The 19469-nt window shown below is 47.0% G+C and overlaps 1 protein-coding gene across 1 annotated transcript in view; it reads left to right on the plus strand.

Annotated features, from left to right (window-relative positions):
- ONECUT2 (one cut homeobox 2) overlaps nucleotides 1-19018 on the plus strand; it is a 44909-nt gene extending 25891 nt beyond the window's left edge. Inside the window, exon 2 of the mRNA XM_047828257.1 lies at nucleotides 18476-19018. Coding sequence (XP_047684213.1) covers nucleotides 18476-18762 — 287 coding nt within the window. The 3' untranslated portion in view covers nucleotides 18763-19018. The remainder of the gene's footprint in view (nucleotides 1-18475) is intronic.
- The last annotated feature ends 451 nt before the right edge of the window (nucleotides 19019-19469 follow it).

A 19469-nucleotide genomic window follows, 5' to 3' on the forward strand; every position in this document is an offset into this window, starting at 1 on the left:
TTGTTTTAATTTGCACATTTCCCTGCTGACATATGGGGCATTTTTGCATATACTTGTTTGCCATTTGCCGTCTGTGTATCTTCTTTGGTGAGGTATCTGTTAACGTCATTGGCCCAGTTTTTAATTGAGATGTTTGTTTTCTTATTGTTGAGGTCCCCCCCCCACTTATTGTCGAGTTTTAGGAGTTTTTTGTATACTTTGGATAAAAATTCCTTATGACACGTGTCTTTTGCAATCATTTTCTCCGAATTTGTGGCTTGTCTTCTAGTTCTCTTGATATTATCTTTTGCAGAGCAGGAATTTTTTTTAAAAATTGTTTTTAACGTTTATTTATTTTTGCAAGACAGAGACAGAGTGCAGGTAGGGGAGGGGCAGAGAGAGAGGGAGACATAGAATCCAAAGCAGGCTCCAGGCTCCAAGCTGTCAGCACAGAGCCCAACGTGGGGCTCGAACCCATGAACCGTGAGATCATGACCTGAGCTGAAGTCAGATGCTTAACTGACTGAGCCACCCAGGCACCCCGAGCAGGAATTTTTAATTTTCATCAAGTCCAGCTTACCAACTGTTTCTTTCATGGATTGTGTCTTTGGTGTTGTCTCCAAAAAGGCATCACCACACCCAAGATTGTCCAGGTTTTCTCCTTTGTTATCTTTTAGTTTTATAGCTTTGCTTTTTACATCTAGATCTCTGATCCATTTTGCAGAGGCCAGATTCATTTTTTTTTTTTTTTTTTTGTGTCTGGATGTCCAGATGTTCCAACCTATTTGTTGAACAGACTATCTTAGCTCCATTGTATCACCTGACTATATTTATGGGGGTCATTTGTGGGCTCTCTATTCTGTTCCACTGATCTATTTGCCATTCTTTCACTGGCTGGGCTACTGTCGCTTTATAGTAAGTCTTGAGTGTCAGTCAGTTCTCCAACTTTGTTCTCTTTCATAATGGTCTTGGTATTCTGCCTCCCCATATAAACTTTGTTTGTTTATATCCATAAAATAAGTTGCTGGGATATAGCAACTGGATCTATGTATCAAGCTGGGAAGAATTGACATCTTGACAGTATTGAGTCCTCCTATCCATGAACATGGAATATCTGTCCATTTATTCAGTTCTTTGGGTTTGTTCATCAGAGTTTGTGCTTTTTCTCATGGATCTTGTGTGTGTGTGTGTGTGTGTGTGTGTGTGTGTGTGTGTGTGTGTGTGTGTGTAACAACACTGTAAACAACTCTGTAAACAAAGTTTTATGTCTTCCTTCTCAATCTGTATACCTTTTACTTCCTTTTCTTGCCTTATTGCATTAGCAAGGACTTCCAGTACAATGTTGAAAGGGAGTGGTGAGGGGCCTCTGGGTGGCTCAGTCAGTTAAGCATCCAACTTTGGTTCAGGTGATGATCTCACAGTTCATGAGTTTGAGCCCCACATTGGGCTCTCTGCTGTCAGTCTGGAGCCCACTTTGATCCTCTATCCCCACCCCTGCCCCCACCCCTCTCTCAAAAATGGATAAACATGAAAAGAGAGAGAGGGGGGTGGGTGAGAGGAACCACTTGTCCTGTTTCTTGCCTTGTACCTGATCTTAGTGGGAAAGCTTCAAGTTTCCTCCCATTGAGTATGTTGTTAGCTTTAATCTGTTCTTTCATTTGTCAAGGATTTCTTTTTATAAGTGATGTGGGTTGGGATTTATTTTTTTTCCTCAAATGGATAACTACTTAATCCACACTAGTTGCTGAACAATTCATCCCTTTCTTAGGATTTGAAATACAGTATTTTATCATGTATTAAACTCACTTATATACTTGGGTCTGCTTCTGAACTCCATTCTGTTCTATTGATCTATTAATTCCCATGTCAACATCACACTATTTAAATTATTTAATGTCTTGAGGTCTGGTGAAGCATGTTTTACCTCTTCATCTTTTGGTTGTGAATTTTCTTAGCCTTTCTTGCACTTTTATTCTTCCATAGGAATTATGGAGTCAGCTTGAATTTATGTATCATTTTGACCTTTTTGATTTTATAGGGCATAGAGTTCACTTAGCTAAATTTTTGTTTATATTTTCATTAAGAAAAGTTTTAGCTTTGGTCTTCCTATTTTTTTGCTAACGGTTGTTATTCCTAAGTACTTGTGTCATTGTGAATTTTTTTTCTGTTGCATTTTCTAATAGGGCCTTTCTGGTGTAAAGAAAAGCTATAGCTTTTAAAAATGTCTTATTATAGGGGCGCCTGGGTGGCTCAGTCATTTTAAGTATCCAACTCTTTGATTTCAGTTCAGGATATGGTCTTGTGGTTCATGGGATCGAGCCCCATGTCAGGCTCTATGCTGACAACGTGGAGCCTGCTTGGGATTCTCTCTCTCCGTCTCTGTCTCTGCCCCTCCCTCACAAACTCTCTCTCTCAAAATAAACATTTTTAAAAATGAAAATAAAATGTATTATTATAAAATAAAACATATACACAGGGAGTGCATGAAAAATAAATAGGTTGCTTAATGAATTATTGTAAAGCAAATTGAATACTGCCAGCTCTCCAAAAGTCCTCCATATTCCCTTTCCTTGTCAAAAACCTATCCCTCAATCATAAAATTTAAGTAGTAACCTGCCTTTTATGGTAATTGTCTCTTGGCTTTGTTGTATAGTTCTTAACACTCATGTATGTATCCCTAACTAGTTTTGCCAGGTTTTTAAATTTCATTATCAATAAACTCACTCAGTATGTATATCTTTATGCCTGGCTTCTTTTATTCAACATTCTTTTCACTTTGTTACATGTAGCAGGAGGAGGAGGAGTTCTTTCTTTTTCATAACTGTATAGTATTCCATTAAATTAATATGCCATAATTTATCCATTCTCCTGTTGGTGGGCACTTGGACCATTTCTACTTTTAGAAAAAACAGCTGCTCTGAACTTGTCCAGTCATGTATCCTAATGTACATGGCATATATTTCTGTAGGGTTTTCTTCATTTGGGTTCTCCCAAAAGCAGACTCTGAAACAAGGATTCTAGTACAGGTCATTTATTTGAATGAGGATCCCAAAAAGCACTGGTAGAGGAGTGGAGAAGTAAGACCAAGAAGGGAAGAAACACAGCAAGTGCTGTTGTATCAAGGACGTTCCCACAACAGGCAACCGGGGCTCAATCCTACTGAGTAATTCTCTGCAAAACACGCCTCAGAATCCTTCCACCTGGAAAACAAGGGTGTTGGGGTATTTATCTGGCAGATCTCATCATTCCCTGATTGGGAGAAGCTTGGGGGAGGGGGACATCAATTCCCCAGCCTTTCTGGCATGACCTGTGTAGGGACATAGCAGCGTCTGGCAACCAGAGAAAGCCATCTGACAAAGCGATAAAGTTGCTGGCGGCTGGGGGTTGGGCATGCACGACAATGGTGACAGCCAGCGGAGTGTACTAGCACATGAGAGCTTCTGCAACAAGGCAGTCTATCTAGGAGCAGAATTTCTGGGTCATAGGGCATGCGTGTAGTCAGCTTTATCAGATACTGCCAAATAGTTTCCCAAACGATTGTACCAATTGACACTCCCCCAACAGCATAGGAGAGTTCTCCTATCCCGGTCAGCACTTGGTATTGAGAGACTTTGACAATTAAGCCATTTTGGTGGGTGTGTAACATTGTTTTTAATTTGTAATTTCTAGATTACTAATAATTGTGTCTTTCTAAATATTGTTTACGTTTATTTTTGAGAAAGAGAGAGACTATGCACGCACTCACAAGTGAGAGGGGGAGGGGCAAAGAGAGAGAGAGTCCCAAGCAGGCTCCATGCTGTCAGCACAGAACCCGATACGGGGCTCAAACCCACGAACCATGAGATCGTGACCTGAGCTGAAATCAAGAGTCAGACGCTTAACCAACCGAGCCACCTAGGCGCCCCTAATGGTGCCTTTTTATATAATTACTGGAAATTTGGATTTCTTCTTCTGTGAGTGCCTGTTCAAGTCTTTGCCTGTTTTTGTATTGGGATGTCTGACTTCTTCTTATGGATTTCTAAGAGATTTTATGTATTCTGGATTCAGACCCTTTGTCTATCATATATGTTGCGAATATCCATGGCTCTCCTTTTATTCTCCCTTTCTCCCTTTTTTCCTTTTACCCTCTTATTGGTGTCTTTTGATATACAGAAATCCTTAATTTCAATATGCTTCTATTTGTAAATCTTTTTTCTTTGAGTCTTAAGAAATCTTTCACGTGATTGTAAAGATACAACCCTATATTACTTTTATAAACTTTACTGGTTTGCCGTTAACATGAAGGTCTATGTCGACCATGCAGAACTTATTTTGTGTGTACGACAGGAAGGTAGAGGTTAAGAATTAAGCCCTGCCCCAATGCCTATCCAGTTACCCCAGCTCCATTATTAGAAAGAACACACTGTCTTCATGTTCTCCAGTGCCACTGTCATTAAATGACACTTGTCATTAAATCAAGTGTCATTAGATCTTGTTACTAAATCAAATGTCCATGTGTGTGTGGATCTGTTTGGGGGCTTTCTGTTCTGTTCCACTCATCTAGTTCTATACCCTTATCTCAGTACTACACCATGGTAGTCTTACTAAAGGTCTTGATGGCCGATACAGCGAGTCTTCCTATCTCTTTCTTTTTATGAAGAATAGCTTGACTATTCTTTGATTTTTTTGCACTCTCATAAAGGTTTTAGAACCAGCTTGTCAAATCCCCCCAAAATCGGAAAGGCAAGAAAGAAGAAAAGGAGGGATGGAGAGAAATCTGCTGGGATTTTCATTAGAGATTTGATTGGGTCTATACGTCAACATGGAGAGAATTGAACTCTTATCATACTGAATCTTCCAATCCCTTTATTTAGATATTCTTTAATTTCTCTAACAAAGTGTATAGTTTTCTCTGTCAAAATATTGCATGCCTATTTTGAAATTTATTTCTACATGCTTGATGTTTTGATCCTATTATATAAGGGGTGGCCTTTTCCTTTTCTGTTTGTTGTGTGATATCGGATTTTTGTCTACTGATAATTCTCATATTAATTCTAATAGTTTTATCTGTTTATTATCTTGGATTTTCTATGTGTACACAATCAATATTGATTTTTACATGTTCATCTTGTACCTGAGCACCTTCCTGAATTTTCTTATTGGTTCTAGTAATTTGAGTATTGAGGTTTTTGGGTTTTCTAGGTTGAAAAAATCATATTAACTCATAATTATGAGTGTTCTGTTTCTGCCTGGAGAAGCAGTACAGGGTAGCTGTTGGGTACAAGGAGTTTGGAAGCAGACCACCTGAGTTTGCATCCCAGTCCCATTACTCACTAGGTAACCTTAAGTAATTTGCTCACTCCTCTGTGACCCAGTATCATTATCATTAATCATCAACTCTTGGGTTGATTGTAAAAATTAAGTGAGTTAATACCTAGCAAATAATGTCTATCAAATAATGAGCACTCAGATTATGTAGACTTCTGTCATTTTACCAGTTTCATTCCTTTCTAAATTTTCACTTATTTGTTTTTTTCTTATCTTTATTGCATTGACAACTTTGCCAACATAATATTGAAGAGTAGTGGTGCCTTCATGCCTCTCCTGAAACCGAACACTTTGGAATATTTCCTTCTTTTTCTTGTTGTTGTAGGCATAATTGTTTTCTTTTTCATCTGTTTCACATACATGAAATCATCTTTACTTGGATTTATGAATCTGATGTTTCACTCTGGAAGAGGGAGATACTTTCCCAGAGGATTTTTTTTTTCCCAGCCGTATACTTCACATAATGATGTGAAACATTAGTAATGGAATTATTTGTTTTTAAACATCACTGAGATCCTGTTGCAAAAGGAGGCACCAACTGTCCTACCTTCTTACAGAGTCACTGCCGTAGCCTTTCCAAAGAGGTGATGTTTGTTAACGTATCCTCCTTTGGATACTCCTTTGGATGTTCGGGATGGGTTCGGGAGTATTCGCAGCCACATGGGGCTGTTGACCAGTTCTTTTCTAGGACAATATAACATTCTTGACCTTATGTGTTCGGTTATTTTTCTTGTCATAAAGAGTCTATAGATAACGCTTTTCTGAGTCATGATGTAGCCAAGAATGCCTCCCAGTAGGAAAGACCCCCTGAACTGCAGAAATTCTAGCGTTACAGCCGTTGTGCCCATTTTGCCCTTTATTTCCTCCAATGCTGTGTATTTTTCTCCTGCAAGTTTCTATCTCATCTCGTCTTACTGTTTTTTATTACACACTATTACTTAGGGACTTCTGTTTTCTTAATCATTTTCCATTCCTGGTTCATAGAAGCCATCTCCTTGGGCATTGTCTTGAGAGATACCACCTGATTCTCTAAAATATTCTTGAAGCTTCTGTAAGATGTTTTCAGAAGAATTTCCTCTGATTCATTCTCAGACGAGAAAACCCCGATCGGGCCTGATGCGGTCGACAAAAAAAGGTGTGTGTTTTCCTTACCACTCATTTCTGGGTGTCAGTGCATTCACCCTCTCGGCCCTGCTCTGAGTTGCCAATCGATGCATCTAACCCAGCTCCTACTATCGAACCAGCTTTCTTTTATTTTTTTAAATTTTTTTTTTCAACGTTTATTTTTTTTGGGACAGAGAGAGACAGAGCATGAACGGGGGAGGGGCAGAGAGAGAGGGAGACACAGAATCGGAAACAGGCTCCAGGCTCTGAGCCATCAGCCCAGAGCCTGACGCGGGGCTCGAACTCACGGACCGCGAGATCGTGACCTGGCTGAAGTCAGACGCTTAACCGACTGCGCCACCCAGGCGCCCCTACCAGCTTTCTTTTAGTTTGGCCCTGCTGGACCGGCAAAGACTCGTGGCCCGCACGCACCCCCGGGCTGCATGCGGACAAGCTGGTCAAAGGGGGTAGACGCATCAGTCCCCACACACTGCACACCGAAGCCTCGCCTTGCCCCACGTTCACCTAGAGCACTTTTTGGAAACTGAGCCTTCCACGCTGTGGTCTACCACTGCTGGTGTTCCTCTTCCACCCCCCAGTCCTCAATTTTTTTTTTCCTCATTATTTTCCGAGAGTTGCAGTTCTGCATTAGTAAGTAGGTAGGTGTGGCAAGCACGCTGGCCGTCTCAACAGAGACCTACCAAGACAAGGGACGGTTGCTTACAGCCGTCTTGCCGTCCTCTTGCTGAGCAGCCGGAGGACTCAGGTGCTATTTTTTCAATTCGGATACTATCTTTCAACCTAGTTCCATCGGCCTTGTGTTTGAGGGGCAAGTGCCTCAGAAATTGCCCTCACACAGGTTGACCGAAGTCCTAGCTTTCAGTTTGGTGAGTTTTATCTTCTAGGTTTTTGAGATGATTTTAAGTGGGAAGTTAGCTGGCTCTCTTCACCATTTTAAGCCAGACATTTGCATCCAGAATTAAATACTTGTTTTAGCAATTCACGACTTCCTGGATAGCTTGCAGGACAAGCAGCTATGCCACAGAATGAAAGATCTTTCTTTGGGCGCCTGGGGGGCTCAGTCGTTAGGCATCTGGCTTCGGCTCAGGTCACGGTCTCATGGTTCGTGAGTTCAAGCCTCACTTTGGGTGAGCTCGCGCCCTGCTTCGCGTGAGCTTGAGCCCCGCTTTGGGTGAGCCCTGCTTCTCTCTCTCTCCCTCCCTCTCCCTCTCTCTGCCCCTCGCTCACTTATGCCCTGTCTCAAAAAAAAAAAAAAAAAAAAAAAATCTTTGCCAGACTTCAGTATAGGCAGAATTAAGAACCGGAAATTGTCATTTCAAAGGCTTGAATGCCCCCAAAAGACTTATTCTAGTAGGAAGATAGGAAGTAAAAGCCCCCTGGACTAGGAGTGAGGGCATCTGGGTTCTCAGGGCTCCGTAACGGACTAGCTGTGACCAGTCGTGGGCTACTCGTGGCACCTCTAAACGCCTCAGACTCCTATACCCAAAATGAAGGATTGGACCAAATGGTCTCTAATGTCCTGCCATTCTGAGACTCGGGGATTTTACCAGCTGTCCTGGAACATCTGCTGTTTAGCAACCTGTCCCTCCTGCGGTCAGAGCTTCTGCTGAAAGGGAAGCAGAGACTGAAGGCACATCCGCACTGGGTGTGCAAAGCTCCAGCCATGGGCAGAACCTGCTGGGGGTTGTGGCGGGGGTGGGGGGGTGGGGTGGGGGGCAGCAGGAGGAGCGCTGGACAGCATGTGGTGCTGAGGTCTGTGCCCTCTTGGAAGATTCGCCCTCTGGGGCCACCTGGGCCTTTTTCTGGCTCTGCCTCTACTTAAAGTTGTCAGGCATCCAAGGGTCCTCATTTCCCAAGTCCCCTTCAGTGACTTTGCATTGGCGGTAAAAATAAAGACGGGAAATAAAATTTGTTTTCTGCAGAGAATGTCTGTGAGGCACGGGAACCGAGAATAGTGGCTGGCTGGCTGCCTTTTATTTGACAGTAAATGGACATCCGGGAGTTGCTGTAAGGTTTCCCAGGACCAGCCTGCTTGGAATCCCCTCCCCTCCCCCAACACCCCAGCAAAGGCAGGGGCAGGACACTGGAGGAGCAGAGATTTATCAGCCATCAGACGGGAAGAGGGTACTGCAGGGTTACCTGGATGGCCCGGAGTTTGCCCCATGTCGGAAGGGAAGGCTGAGGTGTGGCTCAGGCGCTCAAGGGAGACACCAGGCCTCCTGGGGCTGCTGGCACCTCTGCACTTTGGACATGACCCCCTTCCAGTGTCTCCAGAATGAGGGGTATATGCGTGTGCATGGCCCGTGCTTTCTCGATCCTTGTGCCTCCTCTCTCTCTCTCTCCCTCTCCCCTTTCCCTCCTGCTTCCCCAGCCCCCAGCTCAGTTTGGCTCTAATAAGCCAGGCAGCAGCTCTGTCACTGTGTAAGCTCTTCACCCCGGAGTGCCTGGCTGTCCGGGATGACTTGACAAATGGTTTCGAGGTCTCTCTCGCCAGGGCTTTGTCTGCACTCACAGAAGGGAATGAAGGAAGGATGAAACCCAACAACCAAGATTGCCTCCAAGTCCATCTACGTGCCCTCCCTGTCTCTGCTCTTGGCCTCTCCCATGGATGTGGGTCTGGATGTCACTGGCCCCACTGCCAGAGTGCATTGGCCTCTGTTCGGTGAGGGAAGCCAGCTCCCAACCTGGAGACAAAGCCATTAAGTTTCCCGTCTTATTCAGGCCAGAGACATTTGCAGAAACCAGAGTGAAGTGAGGATTTGGCTCTCAGGGGCCAAGTTCACTACACTGGCTCCCTAGTAATCTGGCCTTTGATAATAAGGTCAGGAATCAGAGAGAAGCAGGGAAAATTGCCAAGCGTTTAACTGCAAACTATTTATAGCTTCCAAATTTTATTTATTTTTATTTTTTAATGTTTATTTTTGAGAGAGAGAGACAGAGAGAGAGAGAGAGACAGAGAGAGAGAGAGCAAGTGGGGGAGGGGCAGAGAGAGAGGGAGACACAGAATCCGAAGCAGGCTCGGGGCTCTGAGCTGTCAGCACAAAGCCTGACCTGGGGCTCGAATTCACAGACTGCGAGATCATGACCTGAGCCAAAGTCGGATGCTTAACCGAGCCACCCAGGTGCCCCTACAGCTTCCAAATCTCAGACAGCACAAGGCAATTCAATAATGATTTGAAAAGATCGAGTCCCTTGCAGCACCTCCCCCTTCATCAAGCCCTCCCACATCCCAGGTGGGTGATCAGTGCCCCTGTCAGGCCTGGCCCTCAGGGGCCAGCGCTTAGAGCTGGAGCCCTATGTCTTGTGTCAGACCCCCCAGCACCATGTTCCTGTAGCAGTGTGCCAGCACATAATTCCTGTGCTGCCCGAGGAGCCTGCACTGGCTAAGACTTATCAGCATTGATGGCTTCCTAGCATTAAATATGTACCATCAGAGTATGCAACTCCTCTATTCTCGCTTCCCTATTTGAATGCAGGGGATCTTGTCATTGTTTTAAAAGCTCGTGAATATGCAGATTCGTTCCTGAGGAAGGGCAGCCTCCCAGGACACCATCCCCTCTTCCATGGGCTTGCTTTTGTGTCACCCGCCAAAGGGCCGCCTCTTCAGAGCAGGAAACAGAGGGACTTTATTTCACTTCTCCTTACTTCAACACCCCACAGGTTTCTCTGACCTACCTATTTCACTTAACATAGTAGTACTCTCTAGCACCATCTAGATCTTGGCAAATGGCAAGTTTTCATTCTTTTTTATGACTAATATTTCATTGTATATATCTGTATGCACACACGCACATATCTTCTTTATCCATTCATCAGCCAGTGGACAGTTGGGCTCTTTCCATAATTTGGCCATTGTACATAATTCTGCTATAAACATCAGGGTGCATTTATCCCTTTGAATTGGTATTTGTGTGGTCTTTGGGCAAATACCTCACAGTGTAGGGTAGTTCTGTTTTTAACTTCTTGAAGAACCTACTGTTCTCCAGAGTGTCTGTACCAGTTTGCACTCCCACAAACAGTGCCAAGAGGGTTCCCCTTTCTCCATATCTCACCAACCTTGTTGTTTCTTGTGTTGTTGATTTCAGCCATTCTGCCAGGTGTGAGGTGGTATCTCATCGCAGTTGGCACGAGATTTGCATTTCCCTGACAATCAGTGATGTTGAGCATCTTTTTGTGTGTCTGATTTCACTTGTATGTGGAATTTAAGAAAAACAAATGAACAAAGGGACAAGGCGGGGGGCAAACCAAGAAACAGACTCTTAACTAGAGAACTGATGGTCACCAGAGGGCAGGTGGGAGGGAGATGAGTTAAATAAGTGATGGGGATCAAGGAGTGCACTTGTGATGAGCACAGGTGCAGTATGGAAGTGGTGAATCACTATATTGTACCCCTGAAACTAATATTACACGGTACGTTAACTAGAATTCAAATAAAACTTTAAAAACAACCCTCGGTTTCTCAGAACTAGGCTGGGGCTATAAATACGAACTTTTGTAATTGGTTTTTCCAACACAACCCAGTTGATCTTTCTGGCACAGTGCTCTAGCCCTGGTGTGTGTGCCCTCCGTGCCGGAGAGGGGCCACACTCCCACTTTGCACGAGCCCTTGGAAGAGAGCAGCTTTGGGCTCTCCAACTGAAAGATGCAGCACTTCTCCTTAGCATATTTTCCAAACCGGTATACTTGGAGGTGAAGTGACCGCTGACAAATGCACACACCCACCACCCCCCCATGACTTCCTCCCCACCCCCACCCCACCCTGTGCCTTGGCAAGATCACACTGAACTATTGAGGGAAAGTATTTACTGAATGCAAGGAGAATATGGCGTTTCTGCATTATTTATTAGGGGCTAACAATACCCATCATATGTAGAATGTATTTGGACATAAATTAGTGATGTTAGGAAGCACCAGTGGTCCCAAACCTATTAGGATCTCTGACACATATATGAAAACACATCACAGTCTTACCTTTTCTACAAGGCTGGGAATTGGCTGTGAGACAACCTCACAATGAAAACAAATTTCTTTAACCTTTTATTTGCCATTAGCCCCCTGAGCACTTCATCTACCATTGAGTAAATCTTGGAAAACCATCTCAAATTATGAATTCCTAACCTTACCTTCTAACATACCTTTTCTCTTCTTTCTCTATGAAAGTAGAAAGAATATTTACATTTGTTAAGCACCTACTATGTGCCACGTGTCACAGCTAGCATCTTGGTGTCTGGAGAGATGGGCATTGGTATCCCCATTTTATAGATTAGGTTACTGAGACTCAAGGTCATGCAGCTGATAACCAGGTCTGTTTCAAGCTGACTTTTCTTCTTATCCTACAGTTGACTTTCCCTGGGCAGGAAGGCAAAGGTTTTTCTTGGCTTCTATATCTGTCACCACAGTAATGCTATGTAGCACAGAACCACAAAGCCAGTGGCATAAAGCCATAAACATTTATTTTTGCTCGGGAGTCTGTGGGTCCACTGAACAATTCTGCTGCTCCAAGCCACGCTTGGGTGGTCTCAGCTGGGCTCACTCATGCACCTGCAGTCAGCTGCTGGGGCCACCAGGGTCGGTTGACCCAGGCTTGCCTGGGCCGTCACATGACAGCCAGGCAGAATTCCAAGAACGTGAACAAAGCACATGGCTTCTTGAGGCCTGGGCTCAGAACTGCCACATTCGTTTGGCTGAAGGAAATCATCCGGCCAGCCCAGATTCCCAGGAAAGGCAGGCAAACACCATCTCGTGCTGGGAGGAGCTACAGAGTCACGTTGCAAGTGGGTATAGATATTGGGAAGGGAAGAATTGGGGCCAATTTTGCAATTAGTCTGCCTCAGTTCCCACTGTGGGGCTGCTCTGCCCCCTTGGGGGCACCTGCTTCCTGTAAGCCTCCACTCCCCTTGTAAAGCCTGCTCTAGGAGCCTCTCCTCACTCACACTAAGGGGCAGGATGACAGTGCTGTGGAGAATTTAAAATGACTCCCTTCCCAAGAGGAAGGAGGGCAGTCAGTCTGGCAGGGGTTAAGTCTTCAACTCATCTGATTAAGCTAAAGCAGGCACCCTGGCATTGGCCAGCATGCAGAGGGGATTCTGGGGGAGTGGGGACAGAACTTCCAGAGCTCTTGGAAACCACAGAGCTAGATCCTTCTCCACCTACGCCTGAGATTGTTGCTTCTTGCAGATTCCCCTTCGGAACTGGCTCCCCCTTGCCCAGCCCCAAGCATCGCGTTTTGCTGGTGAAGCCAGGATGCCCCTCCTCTCCAGGAACTCAGCAGTTCACCTTCCCACCGGCCTCTGCAAGGACCTCTCTGGCCCACGTGCTTGTGGTTTCCAGGAAGGTTGGAAGGACAAATCCATTTCCGCAGGGCTCCAGGGCCAGCCGGGCCCACATAGGAAGTGATGTTGGATGGTGGGCAGGTGCTCAGTGGACGGAGGAGGGGAAAGTAAGTGCTGGAGCAGAGGTGGCAGGCACAGCTGGGTTCCAGGAGGACGGGGACGGGACAGGCCAGGAAGCTCGTGAGAAAGAAACGACACTTTGAGAGGAAACTGGAGAGGCAGGAGTTTAAAAATCCTTATCTCTAAAAGAGCAGAGATAAGAGGAAGAAGCCACGCACAACCTGGAGACCAAATCAGGCCACACTTGCCCTGCTAACTCACACTCAATGCCTTCCACCAGCAGATAACTCATGAGCGCCCCCTGGGACCCTCGAGAAGTGGTCCCAGAGGCCAAACTCTGAAGCTTCTAGTCTGGGAGGGAAGAGAAGCTCCTGATTCCACTTTTCACTAGGTATGTGGTGTAAATAGCCCCCAAAGAGGCACCTGCCCAATTTGGAACTTGCCAGGCAGAACAGATTGTGTATATTAACACAATTGTGTATATTAAGCTTGCAAAAGTTCCGTAATTCTTCTGACCACCAGAGGGGAGATGGACAGATGATGTCGCTGAGAAAGACAGCATTTGCCTTTGGTTTGGGAACATAAGTGGCGGAGGGAGAGGCCCGTGAAGGTTAATCCACAGCAAAGGGGGGAAGGCCCTAGGCAGCCATGTCCGGTCCAGTGAGCACCAGGAAAGGGAGGCACAGGGAGGCCCGGGGACCACACAGCCAGGGGATGGCAGGGCTGGGCTTTGTACTTAGGTCAGCACGAACTGCCAAGCCCTCATCCATCTCTGTCTCCTCCCCCTGTCGGCTGCTCCAGAAAAATAAAACTGTGTCTCAAGTGTTGGGAGTGTAACTCATTTCCGTGAGACATTTTCCTTTCCTGTCCATTGAGGCTGGTATACAGAAGCCCGAAGAACCTCCCGGCACAAATTCTGTAGCAAACTGTCAGGCTGAATTCCGCAAAGAAGAGTGTTCCAGCCCAACAGAAGGGGTTGCTTAATAGGGGCCTGAATTCACAGGCCAACACCCCCACTCCAGGGTGAGAAGTTTCAGCTCCAGAGCAGGGGTGGCCGAAGAGTCCGATCCGGAATTGGGTTCCTCTTCCTTCACAGCTTCCCCAGGGACCAGGCGGGCTGGGAAGGGGTCTCTGGGCCTACGTTGTAGCTCCAATGCTTAGTTATGTCACCCTAAGCAAGTCCCCGAACCTTCACCAACTGTTAGATGAGAAGCCGCACCCCCCACCCCACGTTCCTCTCAAAGATGTTGTGGAAAGGAAGTTCTGATGGGGGTTCAGCTTTTAGCTCCAGCTCCCCACGTGGACGTCGACAGCCCCGGGGCCAGACAACAGCCCTCACGTTCCGCAGCTCAGCGATGAAGCGCCACCTGTGGCGGAAGATGTGCAGGTGCCATGAACAGCTGCCACCGCGGCACCTGTGGGACCCGGTGTCACGATGAAGTGTGGTTCCAGGACGACTGTGGCCTGTGTCTGCCTCACAGAACCGAGTTCCTCCCCCGCCCCCCGACTCTCCACGCGTAAGCGCACACGCGCACACACACACATGCACACGCAGCTGAGGTCACTCACCTGGGACACCGGGCCCTGCCAGGAAAGAATGAAAGGGAAAACAAGCAGGCGGCAAGTGTCAGGCAGGTGGGAGCCTTGGGCCTGCCCCTACTTTGCTTCTCCCTAACACTCGGTCTTCCCTCCCCCACAGAGGCCCTGGCTTCCCACAACCCTTTATCTCTCAGCATGCAGATACCAAGAGACCTTTGTCACAGGAAGGAAAATCAGCGGTGGGTGCAAACCAACTTTTCTGTCGGGAGAAACTGCGTGGTCACTGACCTTTGTGGCACCAGGGCCCCTCCTCCACCAGGAGGAAAAGCAAAGCACAGATGATTCGGGGCTGTTCTTGGCCTTTTTAATCTTTCTTTAAATGTATTTTCAGAGAGAGAGAGCGGCATGCGCACGCACGCGAGAAAGCAAGCATGTGGGGGAGGAGCAGAGAGAAGGAGAAAGAATCCCAAGCAGGCCCCGTGCTGTCAGGACAGAGCCCAGCACAGGGCTCAAACCCACCAACCATGAGATCATGACCTGAACCGAAATCAAGAGTCACAACACTTGACCAACTGAGCCACCCAGGTGCCCCTTGGCTTCCTTAATCTTCTCTAATCCCTGGTATTGACCCTCACCTGGTCTCACCTCCCTCTGAACACCCTCCTGATGTGAATCACCTCTGGCTTTGTCACCTTGCTGCGTGCCCTGACCACACACGATGGTGCCCGTGTGACCAACCCCTGGCGTGCCCTCCACCCCTGCCTCTGCTTTTCTCCTAGAGGAGGGAGAAGCAGCAGACCCAAGTGGTCTGCAGGAGCCTGGGCTAACCTCAGACCTTCCAGAAATATGAGACTCAACCCGCCCTCACCGCTGATGAACACCTGCTGTTGGGTTTCTGACACATTCCTGGGTCATAGGGAGCTACGTGGCTTGTTCCTAGCTGTTTAGAAATGGGTATTTGACCACAGTGTAATATGTTCACACCAAAGCCATTCACACTCGACTCGTGCCTGTGGGGATAGCTGGCTTTGCACCTCATACCAGCTTCCAGGCATCATTTGGGCTTAGATTTTCAAAACAGGTGTTCTCCCTCTTGTTTTTAGTTCCCTTCAGCTGCAGATCAACTGCTTTCGTAAGAATCGTGGGGTGAATGCTGTCAGTGGTGTTTTTGTTATTTCCGTAACTGTCGGGGGTGGAAAGCAAACCTGCCTCTTGGAACCGTGAAGAAGTAAAAAACTTACGGCACCAAAACAGAAGTGTGGGGTGCCAGCTGCCAGGTGTAAGGACTCTGAGCCAGTTATGTGCCTACTGCCTCGGTATTTGGGGCTTTTGGACTTGCCGTACCTTTGCAGACCGCAGGCTGCATCTTTGCGTTGGTTGGTGTGAACCCGGTGGATTTAGAAAGCTGCTGGAAAGGGACACACAGGATCTGTCGGTCTGTTCTTTCTCTACGTTTGCTGAACGTTGTGCCTTGAACATCTTTCTCTTAAAGTGGGGGATCTGAAGTGACAGTGTAGTCAAGCATGCTGGCTCCCCGTGTCGCGGAGGGGTCCAAGGAGGTTTATAAAAGCACAGATTCCAGTACCCTGCCCCACACAGTGAAAATCAGAATCTCTGGGGGTGGGGCCCCAGAGACTGGCCTGCAAACAGATCCCCCCCCTTACGGGCCAGTGTCATGGATGCTATTTCGGTACAGGAGAAAGATGGAGAGCCGGAAGACAGGATTCTTACCCTGGTTTTGGAGCAGACTTGGAATGGTACCTACCCCAAGCCTATCGCTCACCCCCTCTAGGCCTCAATTTTCTTCATTTTAAAATGAAAATAGAGGCGGTTAAGCGTCTGACTTCGGCTCAGGTCATGATCTCGCAGTCCGTGATTTCGAGCCCCACATCGGGCTCTGTGCTGACAGCTCAGAGGCTGGAGCCTGTTTCAGATTCTGTGTCTCCCTCTCTCTCTGACCCTCCCCTGTTCATGCTCTCTGTCTCAAAAAATAAATGTTAAAAAAAAAAATGAAAATGAAAATAATTCTGCCAGTTTACTTGCCTCAGGATTCCTGAGGGGGGGGGGGGTGGGAAGGGAGCCCTTGTACATGCTCTCCTGGGCCTCTGCAGAGGTCAGCGTCACTACATCCACTGGATGAGGAACGTGGGCTCTGATAGGTGAAGCAGTCTTCCGAGGTCCCAAGTCCCTGTAGGTGAAGAAGCCCGGCTTTGAATCCAGGTATGTCTGGTTCCAGACCTTTCCTTCCCATCAAGGTGCTCCTCTGAGATTTTAGAGATGAGGCGTATGCTTAGCAGTCGGCTGAGGCATGTGAACCAACAGCATTTGCCTGGGAGCTCATTAGAAATGCAGGTTCTCAGGCCCCACCCCAGGCTGACTGCATCAGAATGTGCATTTTAGCAAGCTCTCCAGTGATTCCTGGGCACCTTAAGGTTGAGAAGCACTGTTGAGGAAGACTTGAGATTGAACAAGAGAGAGTAAGTCTGAAGACCACGGTATGGTAAACAAAAATGCTCACAGGGATGAGCAAGGAGGCCGCCTTTACTGGGAGGCTCCCGTGAGGAGTGAACAGGCGTGGACCATTTCAGCCTTTCTGTCTGAGCTTCTGTTACCAGGGAAGTACGCCTTATCTAAGAAAGTCTGGGTCTCCAGGAGAATGGGTTTTAAGATGGACACAAATTGTTTTTATAGGTGTGTGTATATTTAATTTTCAAAGATAATAGGATTACTTCTATTTTAAAAAAGAAAGACGAAAAAATCAGGAAGAAAGCGTTTAGCGAAGTGTCATCACTTTTCATGCATTTCAGAAGTGACTCCTTTATAGCAGATAGTACCCACCAGGGAGGATGGTCAGTTGTGGGGGGGGGGGGGGCGGGGAGGGCAGGGGAGGGTGTGCTCAGGGTCCTGAAGATCTTCTCTATGCATGCTGGTCCTCAGGTTAAATCCTAAGACCCATCAGTTTGAAGGAGGGACCCCTGATACGCACACTGTAGCGGCTCCCCAGCACAAGATGCTCCCTGCAGAAGGCAATGCCCTGACCCAGGGCTCAGAAGCGAAACTGGCAAACCTGGGCTTTGAGGAATGTGGGAAAACCTCCATGCAGCCTCCCAAGCTGCTAGCTTTGGGGGAGTGTCAGTCCAGTACTCAGAACTTCTCAACCTGGGCCAGATCTCACGTTTCAATTCCTGATTTGTATTCACTGTGTTGTTTACCCCTTACAAGTCACTTTTCTGAGGCCAAGTCCGTCTGTGAAATGCACAAATCCCCCGGAAGTGTCTGGGCACCATGTGTCATTGGCGCGCCGACCATTCATTTACACCCGTGGCTCCAAAAGGAGCCAGTCGGGAAGATTACGCAGACTTGCTCCCTGCCTTCTAGGAAGTTGTATAGGGTAAGGCAGACAGGGTGACATACGTTAATGTCCCCCTAAGTCTGGGCTGCTTGACACCCTCAGCCCTGGTCTTTTTGCACTTGCTTCACTTCAAAGTACCCAAAGTGGAGTGGGCCAAACCAACTTTTCTTGTTTCAGTCTTTCCCTCCTTGTTGTGTTGTTGTTTTGTGTTTCCTTAGTTTTTCAAAAGGCTGCAGGAATGGGGATGGTACTCCCATTCTGTTACTTCTAATTTTGTTAACAATTTTTTGAATCACGTGAGCAGAAGCTTTGAGGTTGAGAAATTACGCACTTTCAAGTTTTGATTCCAGAAAGTCATGTCAGCTCAGCTGTAAACACTTCTAGAAGCTGAATCTGAAAGAGGAACTGCCTGCCCAGGCTTCCCCTGGGGAGCTGGAGGCATCGCCCCCTTCACGGTGCCTGATTTCCAGAGATCAGGAAGTTTAAGGGTGTGCCGGGAGGCAGGGGGTAAAAAAGAAAGCAACTGCAGTTGGTTTAAAACCACACAGTGCAGAACAGTCCTGGCGTTCTCGAGTTCCTCCCTTCTGCCACTAACTGGTGCCTTCCATCACCGGGAGACGAACCGGGAAGGCTGGTTATTGACAGCTGGGCAATTTGCACAATAAAGTTTAACGGCTTACATCCCCTCGTAGGACTCTGTCAATGTTTTCAACGGATCACCTTCTCAGGTGCTGGTTCTCACGCTCGTACTGACTCGCTCCTTCTTCTCTTTCCCTTCAAGCGTGCAAACGCAAAGAGCAAGAACCAAACAAAGACAGGAACAATTCCCAGAAGAAATCGCGCCTGGTGTTCACCGACCTCCAACGCCGAACGCTCTTCGCCATCTTCAAGGAGAACAAACGCCCGTCCAAAGAGATGCAGATCACCATTTCCCAGCAGCTGGGCCTGGAGCTGACGACCGTCAGTAACTTCTTCATGAACGCCCGGCGCCGCAGCCTGGAGAAGTGGCAGGATGATCTGAGCACAGGGGCCTCCTCGTCCACCTCCAGCACTTGTACCAAAGCGTGATGGAAGGACTCTCGGGCGGGCACAGGTCGCCTCCGGATGAGGACAACCGACACCAAAAGAGAACGCAAAGGAAAAAGACACCGGATTCTTAGCTGGGGCCCTTCACTGGTGATTTGAAAGCACAATTCTCTCGAAAAGAAACTATTCTAGCTGTAATCATAGGCCAGGTGTTCTTTTTTTTGTTTTCTTTTGTAATGGCGATGGAGTCCAAGTGCAAGCTGAAAATTCATCTCTTTGAACCGGACATTGTCCTCCGAGCATGCTAAGCGTCCCAGAAACCCAAATGGGGCCTTCCTGGAGCGAGTTAGTTTCAGTGTGGTGTCAGCCAAGCTCAGGGTCACTTCCAGTGTCAACGATCTCGCTTTGGGGCCCGTTTCAGTCAGGGTTCCCCCGTGTCACAGTGGGAATTCGGCCTGCGGAAGGATTCTGAGATTGGGCTCCCAAGACGCTACTATGAGAGATACTTCTGGCAACAAGAATGACCTCATTCGCTTTCTGGGTGCTTGGCCTCATCATACCACAGTACACCAAAGTTCACAGCCATAACATAGAAAAAAAAAAAAAGGCAAAAAAACCCCCAAAACATCAGAATGATAATTACTGAGCACAACTTTTAAATATGGAAATTAAAAAAAAAAAATCCAAGGACCTGTTTTTCCAACTCAGGCATCGTTCCATTGAATGGTTTAGAGAGCTTTAAGTTGATC

This window comes from Prionailurus viverrinus, chromosome D3 (genome assembly GCF_022837055.1).
Source record: "Prionailurus viverrinus isolate Anna chromosome D3, UM_Priviv_1.0, whole genome shotgun sequence".
NCBI lineage: Eukaryota > Metazoa > Chordata > Mammalia > Carnivora > Felidae > Prionailurus > Prionailurus viverrinus.